We start from the raw sequence: 14,305 nt of genomic DNA, 5'->3' as shown, positions 1-14,305 counted from the left end.
TATTACCCCCTGTCAGCCCTCCACGATCCATGGTCTTCTGTCTTCTTTCTTTCTAGTGTAGTAGTAGTGACGATTGTAGTGAGGATGAGATTCACCAGCTCATCACTTGGGGCTGGGGAACCTCCATCCTCACTACAATCATCACTAGTGTAGTAGTAGTGACGATTGTAGTGAGGAAGGATGAGATTCACCAGCTCATCACTTGGGGATGGGGAACCTCCATCCTCACTACAATCATCACTAGTGTAGTAGTAGTGACGATTGTAGTGAGGAAGGATGAGATTCACCAGCTCATCACTTGGGGCTGGGGAACCTCCATCCTCACTACAATCATCACTACAATCGGGAAGCAGCGTGCAGCCTTCACTCCGTGAGTGATCAGTGCTGGCTGCTAGCGGTAACGCTGACAGACGCGTTACCATAGCAACGGTGCTCTCGGAGCCGCGGTTAGCGGTGACGTCACCGCTAACTGCGTTGCTATGGCAACGGTGATCTCCGTTAATGACCGGCTGTGTCAGCCGGTCCCTAACGGAACGGGGAGTCGACCGTGTGCTAGAGCATGTTGCCGGTACACGGCGATACACATATGTGCACCGTGTACCGGAGAGATGCACTCGCAGGTCCTACATGACGTGTCATAGTCATGTGACCAGTCTATAGCCAATGAGATAATAGCCACGTGACTGGTCACATGGCTATTTTGACGTCAAGATAGGTCCTGCATCTCTGCTGGCAGTGCAGGTCACCGGGAGGATTCAGCGATCATCGGATGGAATAGCGGCAGGAGACAGAGTGCAGAAGGGATCGCGAGGACCGGTAAGTGTTATGGCAATGTTTATTAACTCTTTGTGTACATTTATAATGCATTTTTATGTGTTTGTGATTGCCTCCCATTCTAGCCTATACGTTCGAGTTCGGTTCGTCGAACGTTCGACGAACCGAACTCGAACGGGACCCCCGTTCGGCGAACCGGCCTCGAGCCGAACCGGGACCAGTTCGCTCATCTCTAGTGTTTATTTACTGTAATTTACAGATTAATCATGAAGGGTGTCTCATAGACGCCTGACATGATTAATCTAGGACTTATTGGCAGCTATGGGCTGCCAATAACTCCTTATTACCCCGATTTGCCAACGCACCAGGGCAAATCGGGAAGAGCCGGGTACAGTCCCAGAACTGTCGCATCTAATGTATGCGGCAATTCTGGGCGGCTGCTGACTGATATTGTTAGGCTGGGGGGCTCCCCATAACGTGGAGCTCCCCATCCTGAGAATACCAGCCTTCAGCCGTATGGCTTTATCTGGCTGGTTTTAAAATTGGGGGGGACCGCACGCCGTTTTTTTTTAATTATTTAATTATTTATTTCACTGCACAGTATAGACACGCCCACCGGCTGCTGTGATTGGGTGCAGTGTGACACCTTTCACTCAGCGTGGGGGCGTGTCTCACTGTAACCAATCATAGGCGCCGGTGGGCGGGGAAAGCAGGGAATACGAGATTGTTTAATGGGCGGCCGGCTTTTTCAAAACAGTAAAAGCCGCCGGAGCAGTGTGAATGCCGTGCAGAGCCGCGCCGGTGATCGGGGAGCGGTGAGTATGAGAGAGGGGGTAAGAGGGTAAGACTGACATGGACAGAGAGAGAGGGACAGAGATAGTGACGGACTGACAGAGATTAGGGAATGACAGACATTGTGAGGCGCTTCAGAACGCAGCTTTTCAGCTGCGCTCTGAAGCAGACCTTTTTTAAGCTGCGGTGCAGAGCGCACACCTGCGCACATAGCCTCAGACATCAAAATCGTATGAGGGATGTCACACGTTTCAATTGACTAGGTTCATACAACAAAACGTCCAATGTATGAGGAATAAACGACGTGTATGCGATCACCGTATTTTCGTTCAATCTTGATCGCATGTAGGTGTCACACGCAAATACGTCACGAACGATGCAGGATGTGCGTCACTTACAACTTGACCCCGACGACGGATTGAAAGATTTATTGAAGTGTGTAAAGCAGGCATTAGGAGGATATCTGTTTTGTAGGTAACTATTACTGTGCAGAATTATTAGGCAACCTAATAAAACCCAAATATATTCCCATCTCACTTGTTTATTTTCACCAGGTAAACGAATATAACTGCACAAAATTTAGAAATAAACATTTCTGACATGCAAAAACAAAACCCCCAAAAATTAGTGACCAATATAGCCACCTTTCTTTATGATGACACTCAACAGCCTACCATCCATAGATTCTGTCAGTTGCTTGATCTGTTTACGGTCAACATTGCATGCAGCAGCCACCACAGCCTCCCAGACACTGTTCCAAGAGGTGTACTGTTTTTCCTCCCTGTAGATCTCACATTTTATGAGGGACCACAGGTTCTCTATGGGGTTCAGATCAGGTGAACAAGGGGGCCATGTCATTATTTTTTCATCTTTTAGACCTTTACTGGCCAGCCACGCTGTTGAGTAGTTGGATGCATGTGATGGAGCATTGTCCTGCATGAAAATCATGTTTTTGTTGAACAATACCGACATCTTCCTGTACCACTGCTTGAAGAAGTTGTCTTCCAGAAACTGGCAGTAGGTCTGGGAGTTGAGCTTCACTCCATCCTCAACCCAAAGAAGTCCCACAAGTTCATCTTTTGATGATACCAGCCCATACCAGTACCCCACCTCCACCTTGCTAGCGTCTGAGTCGGCGTGGAGCTTTCTGCCCTTTACTTATCCAGCCTCTGGCCCATCCATCTGGCTCATCAAGAGTCACTCTCATTTCATCAGTCCATAAAACCTTTGAAAATTCAGTCTTAAGATATTTCTTGGCCCAGTCTTGACATTTTATCATATGTTTCTTGTTCAAAGGTGGTCATTTTTCAGCCTTCCTTACCTTGGCCATGTCCCTGAGTATGGCACACCTTGTGCTTTTTGATAGTCCAGTAATGTTGCAGCTCTGAAATATGGCCAAAATGGCGTCTTGGCAGCTTCATACTTGATTTTCCTCAAATCATAGGCAGTTATTTTGCGCCCTTTTTGACCAACACGCTTCATGCGACCCTGTTGTCTATTTGCCATGAAACGCTTGATTGTTGGGTGATCACGCTTCAAAAATTTGGCAATTTCAAGACTGCTGCATCCCTCTGCAAGACATCTCACAATTTTGGACTTTTCAGAGCCCATCAAATCTCTCTTCTGACCCATTTTGCCAAAGGAAAGGAAGTTGCCTAATAATTAAGCACACCTTATATAGGGTGTTGATGTCATTACACCACACCCCTCCTCATTACATAGATGCACATCACCTGATTTACGTAATTGGTAGTTGGCTCTCAAGCCTATACAGCTTGGAGTAGGACAACATGTATAAAAAGTATCATGTGATCAAAATACTCATTTGCCTAATAATTCTGCACACAGTGTAATGTATTATCACTTAATTGTCCAAACTAATAAAATATAAAAATATTCTTGAAATAATGGGAGGGAAAAATTATAGCCGGAAAAACTCCTAAAAATGGCCATGCCTCCCAAGAGAAAAAATGTATCTACAGTGCCAGACTACACACAGGATAGCCTGTAACCATGGAGACATATTGGTTTTCCTAGGAGAGGAACACTATTTGCTTTATTTTATTTTTTTTAACTTTAGCTGCAAAAGTAAAAAAAAATTTCTGTAAAATTGTATGCTTCATTAAAGTTACGCTAGTGCATATATTGTGCTGTACTTTTTAATGCAGCTTATATTACAATACCACGGTACGTGTTCTGTTTCTCAAAGCGTATCTCTAATAAAGTTTACAAGCACTTTAACAGATGGCGTGGCTTGGTGTTATTCGGATGCACAGATTTAGTGAGCGGAATGACTGAGAACGATCGTTATGGCCAATTATTTCTATGTAAATCAAATAAACGATTTCACTTGTTGTTACGGTTATACCTCCAGGCTATCACCGCCATCGTTCTGATTTTCATTCTCACATCTGATATTTTTTCAGCGCCCCGGGATGATGCATGGAGCTCGCATGCCTGTACCGGGCATGCCGGTTGGATCACCAATGCTCCCCACATATGGACCAGGATCCCCTATGCGACCTGGTATGAACCCTATGTTGATGGACTCATTTAGGAAAAGACTTATGACCCCACAAGGACATCCTTCTTTACCAAACCCAAGGAGGGGGTGAGTAGTTTTAAAGTGCTTTTTTCATAGCGTTTTATTAAGGGACACGGTTAAAGGGGTTCTCGAGTTTAGAAAAAAAAATTATATACTCTAGAGGGTCCTCTGCTCAGGATCCTCATCTCATGGAGCAGAGAGGAGCTATAATGGGTGTCTTAGTCTGGAGGATATCTCCTGTCCTGTATTACACCCTCTCTTTTTAATAGGCACTGTGTAATGCTATATTTCTTCCCATGATAGCGCTGCGGAGAAATTACACACTTAAGCCACTTTTACATGTCTGATATTCATGGTCTGAATATGAATGAGGCTTTATACCTCTGGCCAGGAGACCTCTATCACAGATTGCCCAGTGTGCATAGTTTATTTTGGTAGATTGTGTAAAAAGGCTATTAAAGGGAATTGTTCTGTCCCCACTTAAAGGCGATTGAAGGCGCGTAGTTGTGAGAGGTTGTGAGAATCTTGCCTTCGTTTTTCCTATAGGTGAGGCAGACAGGACCAGAGCGCTCCAGAGTTAAACATGCACATGCTAAGATGAAACAATGGTGGTTTATTTTCTCCAAAGGTTAAGGACATGCAGAAGTACAGCGGTCCAAGTACTTGGCATTGTAGTTCTCCTGTGATGCTTGTCTCTGAAAGCTACTACGGTCAGAAGACTTTGCTTCTAGCAGCTCCAATAAGGGATGTTGTTCTCACAAACTCTGGTTTGGAATGAACATACTAGGATGTGATGCAAGATGGTCATCAGACACTCCCATGGGCTGGACAACAGAGGTGCCGAAAGGTCTGACCAGTAGATGGCAGCAGAGACAAGCATGAAAAACATTAAATAACAGTTTTAACTAAGACAAATAGAAACAGCACACTCCCCGTCTGAAATTCACTTTGGGGATTTCACTATTAAGTCCATAATACAACCTGAAAGGAAAGGCATGTTAATGCAAAAACAAGATCAATTGAGTCCAAACAAGGAGGATGGCTCAAAGTTCAGGTCCGGTAGCGTTCATCCCGTAGGGACGCTCTCTATGGGCAACAGCAGAATAAATTCGTGGATTGGCCTTGCAAAGGTCTTCGTCTCACCTTTCCTGATGACCTTTCGCTCTACCTTCTGAACATTTCCGTCCTGGCTAGGCAGTATCTTAGTAATCAGTCCCATAGGCCAGTCAGTCCTTTTTGTGGTCTGGTCTTTCATGAGAACTAGGTCTCCTTCTTTGAGGTTCGGCTTGGGATGTCGCCACTTCTTTCTTCCTTGAAGAATGGTGAGGTATTCCTTCCTCCATCAGTTCCAGAAGTAGTCAGCCAAGTATTGAACCTGTTTCCAGTGTTTTTGATAAGCGTTCGCGTGGGTGAACTCTCCGCTGGGCATTACCACGTTGTCAGTTTTTTGGGTAATAAGAATAGTAGGAGTCAATATGGTTGGTGTTTCTGGATCCATGGTCACCGGCACAAGGGGTCTTGAATTGATAATGGCTGAGACTTCAACTAAAAGAGTGACTAGAGTCTCATGTGTGAGTCTTGAGGAATTGACGTCCATTAGCATGGAGTTCAAGATGTTGCGTGAAATCCCGATCATCCTCTCCCAGGAGCCTCCCATGTGAGAACTGTGAGGGGGATTGAAGATCCAGGTGCAACCTTTCTCTGCCAGCTGATCTTGGATAGGTTTGGTGTCGATGTTCAGTTCTCTACATGCACCGACGAAGTTGCTTCCACGGTCAGACCTCAGCTTTTTCACTGGTCCTCTGATGGCAAGGAACCTTCTCAAGGCGTTGATTAGGCTGGAGGTATCCATGGACTCTAACACCTCAATGTGAACGGCTCGAACACTCATGCAGGTGAATAACACGGCCCACCGCTTACTGTTTGCTTGGCCGCCGCGAGTTCTGCATGTGGACACCATCCAGGGTCCGAAAACGTCTAGGCCCACGTAGGTGAAAGGTGGCTCTGTAGAAAGTCTGTCTGTATGCAAGTCAGCCATTTGTTGGTACAGTTGTTTTCCTCTCGCTTTACGAAAGTGCACACAATTGTGTAGTATTTGTGCTACATGTCTCTTCATCCCAATAATCCAGAGGCCTGCAGACCGTAAAGCACTTTCTGTAATTTGCCTGCCTTGGTGTTCAGTCTTTTCATGGTGGTGTCGGATCAGCAAGACTGTAACATGGTGTTTGTTGGGAATGATGAGAGGATTTTGTTCTGCAACTCCAAGATCAGCCTGATTTAAACAACCGCCAACTCTCAGTAAGCCGAAACTGTCGATGACTGGGTTTAAATTGGCGAGAGGACTTCTTAATGGAATCTGCTGTTTGTTGTATAAACACTTCCATTCTATGGCGAATTCACTCTGTTGGAGGTGGCGTATCATGAGGGACTCGCTATGGGAGATGTCCTCAGCAGAAAGGTGTTTGTGGCAGACATGCCAGCGATGACAGTCTTTTTTTTTAAGGTCCGTATGATAGCATCTGGCGATGTGCACTAACCTAGCGACAGTCCTGACGAGCCTCATCCAGCTGGAGAAACGTTCAAAACGGCAACCGAGGTTGGAAGTTTTTTCTGCACTGGTGGCCAGGGTATTGACTTCAGCTCGGACATCTGGATCGTTGTCTGGATCTAGGATGCTGAAGGCTTCCTGGACACCTTCTTCTGACTATCTCAGCAGGAACTCTAGACCTGTAATCCAAGAAGAGTTAGCAAAAGAACTTATAGACATAGGTCTAGTTGCGTGATCTGCAGGATTCAGTTCGGTTGGTACAGGTTCTGCTAGGTTGTTGCAGACTTCCTTGTCCATAAAGGCGGCGCTGTGTTCTCTCATTTCAGGCTTGCTATTCATGAAACGCTGAAGAGAGTTACACCTAGTCTGAGCTTGATCTCGGTTGTTTGGGAGTCTTACCCTGGTAGATCGGAAGGGTAATGGAGAGACCCAGTGGTTGGTTTTGTCTTTAGAAAACTCACAGTCCATTATTCCGATGAATTCTCTGTCCTCTACTGACAAGGCTTCTTTATCGTTGTCCTTGGTTGTGTGAAAGACTGATCTTCCCAAGTTGTCGATATGCAGAGAAGAAGCGATGTCAGGTAGCTGTATTGTGTCTGGAGACTTCTCTTTCACTCCATAGTGATGACGACATGGCTTTAGGCAGGTTGTGCGCCCATCTCCATGCACGTAAGTCTTGAAGGAGTCAATTTCTGTTCGATCAACGCACGCATTTCCTATGACTACCCATCCCAAGTCCAGTCTCTGGGCGTATGGTGCATAGTCAGGCCCATTACACTGTTGTCGCACCTTGCGTACCCTTAGATTGTCTCTGCCGAGCAGGAGTAGAATCTCTGCGTTATTGTCCAAAGGTGGGATAACGCTAGCAAGGTGTCTTAGGTGTGGTTGATGAAATGCAGCTTCTGGGGTAGGAATTTCATTCCTGTGGCTGGGTATTTGGTCACATTCAACAAGCGTTGGTAGAGGTATTTCAGTCTTCCCATTGATAGGAGACGCAATGAATCCCTGGGCTCTTCTGCCGCTAGTCTCTATGCAACCCGAGCAGGTGTTCAAGATGTAGGGTCCTGATGGTCCATTAATTCCGAAGGCTTCAAAGAATTTGGTTCCTGCCAGGAACCGGTTGCTTTGGTCATCTATGATGGCATACACCTTCATTGCCTTTTCTGGATGTCCCTCGGGATAAACCTTGATGAGGCATTTTCGGGCACAACATTTCTGCATTTGGCCCTCTCCACATACCTCTGAGCATGAGCAAGAGATGGCTGTGGTGGTGTCAGTCTGATTCTTGGACTCCCCGCCATGACTTGGAGTGGAGCAGTGGTGACTGCAGCCGGTGTGTCTCTAGCTAGCTGGGTTGGGTGCATGGCTGAAACGTGTTTTTCGCTATGACACTCCTCACACTTGATGATGGATTTACAGTCCTTGGCCATGTGCTCAAGTGATGCACAGCATTTGAAACAGAGCTCTGTGAGGACTTTCTTGCGCTCCTGTAGGGTTTTGGATCTAAACCCTCTGCACTTGTTCAGTGAATGCGTTTTTTTATGGATGGGACATTCTTGATTGAAAGACTTATCTCGTGATGAGATGGCGTACTGTTTATCTGTGGGTGCTGCAGGTGATGGTAGCTCAGTCTTCCTGACACTCACAGTGTTCTTAATGTCTCTGCGTTTGTGTATGGCACCTTCATACCTTGATGATGATGTTGTTACAGCTGCCAAAGTGTTGAACTCTAGGAAGTCGAGGCTGGGGTCGTTCCTCATCTGGGCCTGCTCGTTGATGAACTTGCAGAAGTGAATAAATGGGGGAAAGGTGACGTCATGCACTCTTTTGTACCTTGAGACTGATGTTGCCCATTTCTCCTGCAGACTGTATGGCAGCTTCACCACGATTGGGTTCACTCCATGGGCTGTATCCAGGTAGCACAGCCCAGACAGACGAGGATCTCTTTTGGCGAGCTTCAGCTCCATGAGCAGATCACTTAGGTCTTGAAGCTTGTGGACTTCTTTAAGGTTGATCTTTGAGATGTCCTGCAGTCTCTTGAATAGGGATTTCTCTATTGCTTCGGCGCTGCCAAAGGTGCGTTCCAGTCTTTGCCATGCAGCAGTGAGACCTGCTTCTGCTTGTCCCACATAGATGGTTCTGAGGCTCTTGATACGGTTTGTAGAGCCTGGGCCCAACCACTTGATCAGGAGGTCGAGCTCCTGTTCTGCAGTGAAGTTGAGATTGGCGATGGCTGCCATGAAAGTTGCTTTCCAGGCCCTGTAGCTCTCTGCACGATCATCGAATTTCGTGAGACTAGTGTTGATTAGCTCTCTGCTCACCATGAACCTGGCAAACTCAGACATATCTGATTTCTCACCACTTGTTGCCACGACGACTCGTGATGCCCCTGGGGCATATGGGCTGCCTGGCGTGAATGGATGAGATGTGCCCGGGTAGAATGACGATGCTGCAGGCTTGAGCTGTGGTTTAGCCTCTGTAGATTCTGATGACCGCTGCTTGAGCTGTGGAAGTGGGTCAGGAAACACTTGGTTGCCATCTTGCCATGGTGACTGTGTTTGAGAGGGCACCTCTTGGTGACTGTTATTAATTTGCTCAGGTGCTTTAGGTGGTACTGGCACTGATAGAGGTAAGTTGGAGGTTTCGGTGTTGTCGGCTTGGACGGTATTGCAAACCGGGGTTGCTACAGGTAACTGATTCAGTACACAGTCTCTTGTGTGATCAACTGGATTGTCTGCTTCCAGTGGTGGCGAGTGAGCTGGATCAGGACCTTGGATCAATGCTTGGTCAAGTAGTCTCACTTTAGCTAGTGCAACTTCCTCTTCCATCTGTGACCGAAGAATCTTTATCCGAGCCTCCGCTTCTGCCCTTTTGGCTTCTGCTTTAGCGGCTTCTGCTTTTGCAAGGGCTTCTGCTTTAGCAGCTTCTGCTTTTGCAAGGGCTTCTGCTTCTGCCCTTTTGGCTTCTGCTTTAGCAGCTTCTGCTTTTGCATGGGCTTCTGCTTTAGCGGCTTCTGCTTTTGCAAGGGCTTCTGCTTTAGCGGCTTCTGCTTTTGCGAGGGCTTCTGCCCTTTTGGCTTCTCCCTCTACTTCTTTCTGTGAAGGAACGTCTCACCTTGGATTCCTCTGCTCTTATGCGGGCCTCTAGTATCCTGTCGCTCAGGGCTGAGCTTCTTGAGGATGATGACCCGGATGACCGAGAGGAACGTCTAGATGAGGTTGATCGGTGTGATCTAGTTTCTTGCTGGTGAGAGATACGGTGTTTGGCCTTGTCTATGGCATCTTGCAACTTGGCATCTCTTTCCTTGTCCACCTCTTCTGCCTTGCTCAGGTCTGAAAAAGCTTCATCAATTTTAGAGTCTTTTAGAAAGGTAATGTACCTTGTTGACAGTCTCTTGTATCTTTCATGAGCTGTGTTCAGCCGTTCCATAGCGGCTAGTAAGCATGCGGCATCACCTGATGAGGATTCAAGTCTTGACATGTAATAGGTGACTCGTTCCCACTGTTCTTCCAGGTGTTCACATAGCTCATCTTTCATAGTGTGATAGTTTTCAGAGGCCTTTATCGTGGGTTTGGAATAGCGCTTCGGTCGGACAACTTGGTCTGCTGGAAGCGCGGGATCTGCCTCCTGGGCTTCATAATGGACAGTATCAGATTGTATTTGCTCTGTTTCAGCAGTGGGGAACTGTCCGAGGTCTTTTTCGGCCATTTTGATTTAAGGTGTACTGTCTCTTTAAGAAACTTGACTTTTGAATAGGGGTCCGAAAATCGTCGTGCAGCTCTGCAAGGACTCCCTGATGAGATTCCCAAGGTGGCTTTAGCAAAACTTGGGGTTCGCAATCCAGTAATATGCAGTAATGAGGTGTAAATGTACTTCAAGTCTATAGAAGGGGTAAGGCTAGAGGGAAACAGCAGGTGCATAAACTCTCCCTTTACAATGCAAGCAGAGGTGATACAGGACGTGGCAGATGGGAGAGCTTCCCCTTAGGCTTGTCCAGGCATGCACTGTTGCAGGCAGACTAGTACACAAGGCTTGTTGCTAGGCAGATTACAAGTGAAGTTGCAGGGTTCTTAGGGATCTGTAGCTGGGGTATTGAGCTGTTAAGCAGTCTTCTGACTGATTGGGCTCTCAAGGAAGTTTTGACTTGGGCTGTTAAGCAGTCTTCTGACTGATTTGGGCTCTCAAGGAAGTTTTGACTTTGGGCTGTAAAGCAGTCTTCTGACTGTTCTGTCGCCACTTAAAGGCGATTGAAGGCGTGTAGTTGTGAGAATCTTACCTTTGTTTTTCCTATAGGTGAGGCAGACAGGACCAGAGTGCTCCAGAGTTAAACATGCACATGCTGAGATGAAACAATGGTGGTTTATTTTCTCCAAAGGTTAAGGACATGCAGAAGTACAGCAGTCCAAGTACTTGGCATTGTAGTTCTCCTGTGATGCTTGTCTCTGAAGCTACTACGGTCAGAAGACTTTGCTTCTAGCAGCTCCAATAAGGGATGTTGTTCTCACAAACTCTGGTTTGGAATGAACATTCAACATACCAGGATGTGATGCAAGAGGGTTATCAGACACTCCCATGGGCTGGACAAAAGAAACAGAGGAGCCGAAAGGTCTGACCAGTAGAGGCAGCAGAGACAAGCATGAAAAACATTAAATAACAGTTTTAACTAAGACAAATAGAAACAGCACAGGAATCTATCAGCGAGTTTTTGCTATGTAATCTGAGGACAGCATTTTGTAGGGGTTAAAAAACAAAAATCAATTATGTCTCTCTTATCAGGCTATGTGGTGTTGTTTACGTAAACTAAAGGCTTTATCACCTAATCATTATCATTGCTGGACTACAAAGTCTCGCACAAGGCACTCCGCCTTGTTCCCTCCTTTGTCAACCTGTCAAAGTACAATCTCTATTGTGAATCTGGGGTGGGCTGGGCAGCTCTGTCAGTTCTCCTGCTTTGCTAAATCTAAAAGCTTTGATTGTGTCAGAACAGCTGCGGGCAATAATCTAAGTAATACATTGTTGGATTCAGAGTTTCTTTCCCTATATTATGCTGCTCTCAGATAGGGTAGCCAAAACCTGCTGACTGATCCCCTTTAAACAATCGATTTACCGATCTGTGGTGCATAAACGGACACCTTAGACTAACGTCTGCTGAATTGTCCGTTTATGACGGGTTTGGCCAATGATCTAATGTTTATGGGTGTGTCGGCCTACCAATGGTCGGAAGATATGTCAGTCATGCAAGTCCAATTTTGGACTGCCAATCACATCGTTCTCTCTGACACAAGCCGCTGCCAATGTGTCAGTCGGGACAACTTTCTCAGCTGAGCGCTCTTGGGTATGGGAGTGTCAGCCGAACAATCGGCATCATTTGGCCGACAGCCATCTGTGCGTATGGCCAGCCTTACGCCCAGGTGTCCCCATGGCTTTTTTCTATATCTTCCTAGCAAAGAGACACTTTGTCAAGGGATCCTTCAAAAAATAGGGATTGTTCAAAGCAGACAAACCCTTTAAATAAGACTTTGTAAGATTAGGCAGCATTTTACACAGCTTAATAATTATTCCCTTATTGATTTTTCTAGAATGAAAAGAAGGAAAATGGCTGATAAGATATTACCACAAAGGGTAAGTTTCTGATCTGTCACCGACTTGTCACCTATGTCTTAGTTTGTTGCAAATAAAGTGTATTCACTGTATAATGAAGTTACCTGACTTCTTAAAAGTATTGTCTCATCAGAAAGGGATATATAGGTTTTAAATTTAAATGTATTTTTTTAAAAAGTTTGACTTTTTTTTCACTTTTCCTTACCTATATTAAATAATAATAATAATAATAATAATAATAAAAAAGAAAAGTTGTAGTTTTCACATTGGCTTTTAGGACTTATACTAGAGACACACTTCCGGATCATCACAACAGTCTTATCAAAGGGTTACAATGACACGGGGTCCATCATTCACAATGATGGCTCAGCTCACTTCCTCCTCCTCCCTGGACAATGAACTTTGGTTAGATTTGAGCATGCTCAGATAATGTGTCGCCCGGGGATAAGGGGTACTCAGATCCGGGCCGCGGGGTCACTTCTGTGGGTATCATGGTGGCGTGACCCGGTCTGTGATCCCAGGCTCCACAGTAAGAAGGGGATTAGGTAAGGCAGATTTCCGTGATGCCACCCGTGGTGTGCGGTGAGGTAACGGAGCACCGCTGCTGCCGGTTAATGGATCCTGGGGATGGTGGTGGGCATCAAGGTGGTTATTTCCCTCCACGGGTAGGATGTTGGTGTTCCGGTACCCCGGTGAGGTGGTGCAGGGAGGAGATGGAGACGGTCTGAGAGCTGTGCGTCCGGTTGGACCGGGGGATGTTGTTACTCACAGTTCGCTTTGCAAAGAAATTCACACAGAGTCAGGAATTAACCAGAAACTGCCGGAGTCCGCAGCCTTCGGTACGGAGGGTGTTAGTGTCCCACACACGGTGCAGCAGCCCCTGTTCTTTCCCTGCAGCCAGGTGCCTCTTTCTCCACTCTTTCTCTTTCCCCTCAGCCGGGAACGGGGAGTCCACTCCCCTGCAGTGATCCGGGTCACCCTTGGTACCGGCGGGCTGCTACCCTGCCCCGGCTACCTCTGGCCCCTTCCTTACAAACAGCCTGTCCCTGCCCTTTTGGAGCATGCTTCTATAGCAGCCCGCGAGCTACAACTCCAGACTCCTCTCCTCTCTCTCTCTCCACACACTCTGCTCTAGCCCCCCCCAGGGCGTCACAATAACACCTCTATACAGAGAAATCATGTCTGGGTCATTCTATTGCTACTAATGTCCATGTCATGAATAGGAAGAAGGATTCTAATATTGAGCCCAAATGTTCTGAGTTAAAATTCAGAAATATTTATTTGTCTTTAAAAAACAGATAGTGATAAATTAAATGAAACATTCTAAAAAATGTTGAAAAAAATACCTTCATCATAAAAGCTGGATTTAAATAATAGGTCATTTATGGTTTTAAAATGTTACAAAAAGTTAAACATTTTATATACTTTATTTATGAAATCATGTTATGACAGACGCTCTCGGCTTACGCTTTAGTTCTGACTCAGGCAGAGAACTTTGTCTCCTGTGTCAGCACATGACTAGTGACAAGCCTGAAGGCTGCCTGTCTGGTTCAGTTCACAAGCTAAGTCAGCCCATGTCTCACATCTCCCGTGATGGAGGAGTGGTCCTGATTAGCTTGTGAACTGAGCTTGATAGCCATCGTCATGTTCTGATACCGAGGAAGAGAAAGAAGTGGACGTGATGAGTCCAGAAAAAGGAGAGGACTAGAATGATCGGCGTAGAGTCTATAAAATATATCAGTAAACTAAAAATAAATGTCCAACTAATATGCAATTTATAGGGTTTGGCCACTACCTTTTTATTGATGGCATACATTTAGGGGCACTTTGCACACTACGACATCGCAAGCCGATAGCGATGCCGAGCGCGATAGTCCCCGCCCCCGTCGCAGCTGCGATATCATGGTGATAGCTGGCGTAGTGAACATTATCAATTCGCCAGCTTCACATGCACTCACCTGCCCTGCGATGTCACTCTAGCCAGCGACCCGCCTCCTTATTAAGGGGGCGGGTCGTGCGGCGTCATAGCGACATCACGCGGTAGG

General features: G+C 46.2%; 1 protein-coding gene across 1 annotated transcript in view; it reads left to right on the top strand.

Annotated features, from left to right (window-relative positions):
* SMARCD2 (SWI/SNF related BAF chromatin remodeling complex subunit D2) overlaps window positions 1–14,305 on the top strand; it is an 80,990-nt gene that overhangs the window by 40,969 nt on the left and 25,716 nt on the right. The window contains exons 2-3 of the mRNA XM_075347743.1: window positions 3,993–4,177; window positions 12,239–12,281. Of these exons, the coding sequence (XP_075203858.1) occupies window positions 3,993–4,177; window positions 12,239–12,281 (228 nt within the window). The remainder of the gene's footprint in view (window positions 1–3,992; window positions 4,178–12,238; window positions 12,282–14,305) is intronic.

This window comes from Anomaloglossus baeobatrachus, chromosome 5 (assembly GCF_048569485.1).
Source record: "Anomaloglossus baeobatrachus isolate aAnoBae1 chromosome 5, aAnoBae1.hap1, whole genome shotgun sequence".
Classification (NCBI taxonomy): domain Eukaryota; kingdom Metazoa; phylum Chordata; class Amphibia; order Anura; family Aromobatidae; genus Anomaloglossus; species Anomaloglossus baeobatrachus.
The sequence above is the reverse complement of the archived record's forward strand: the minus strand, read 5'-3'. Positions and strand labels throughout refer to the sequence as shown.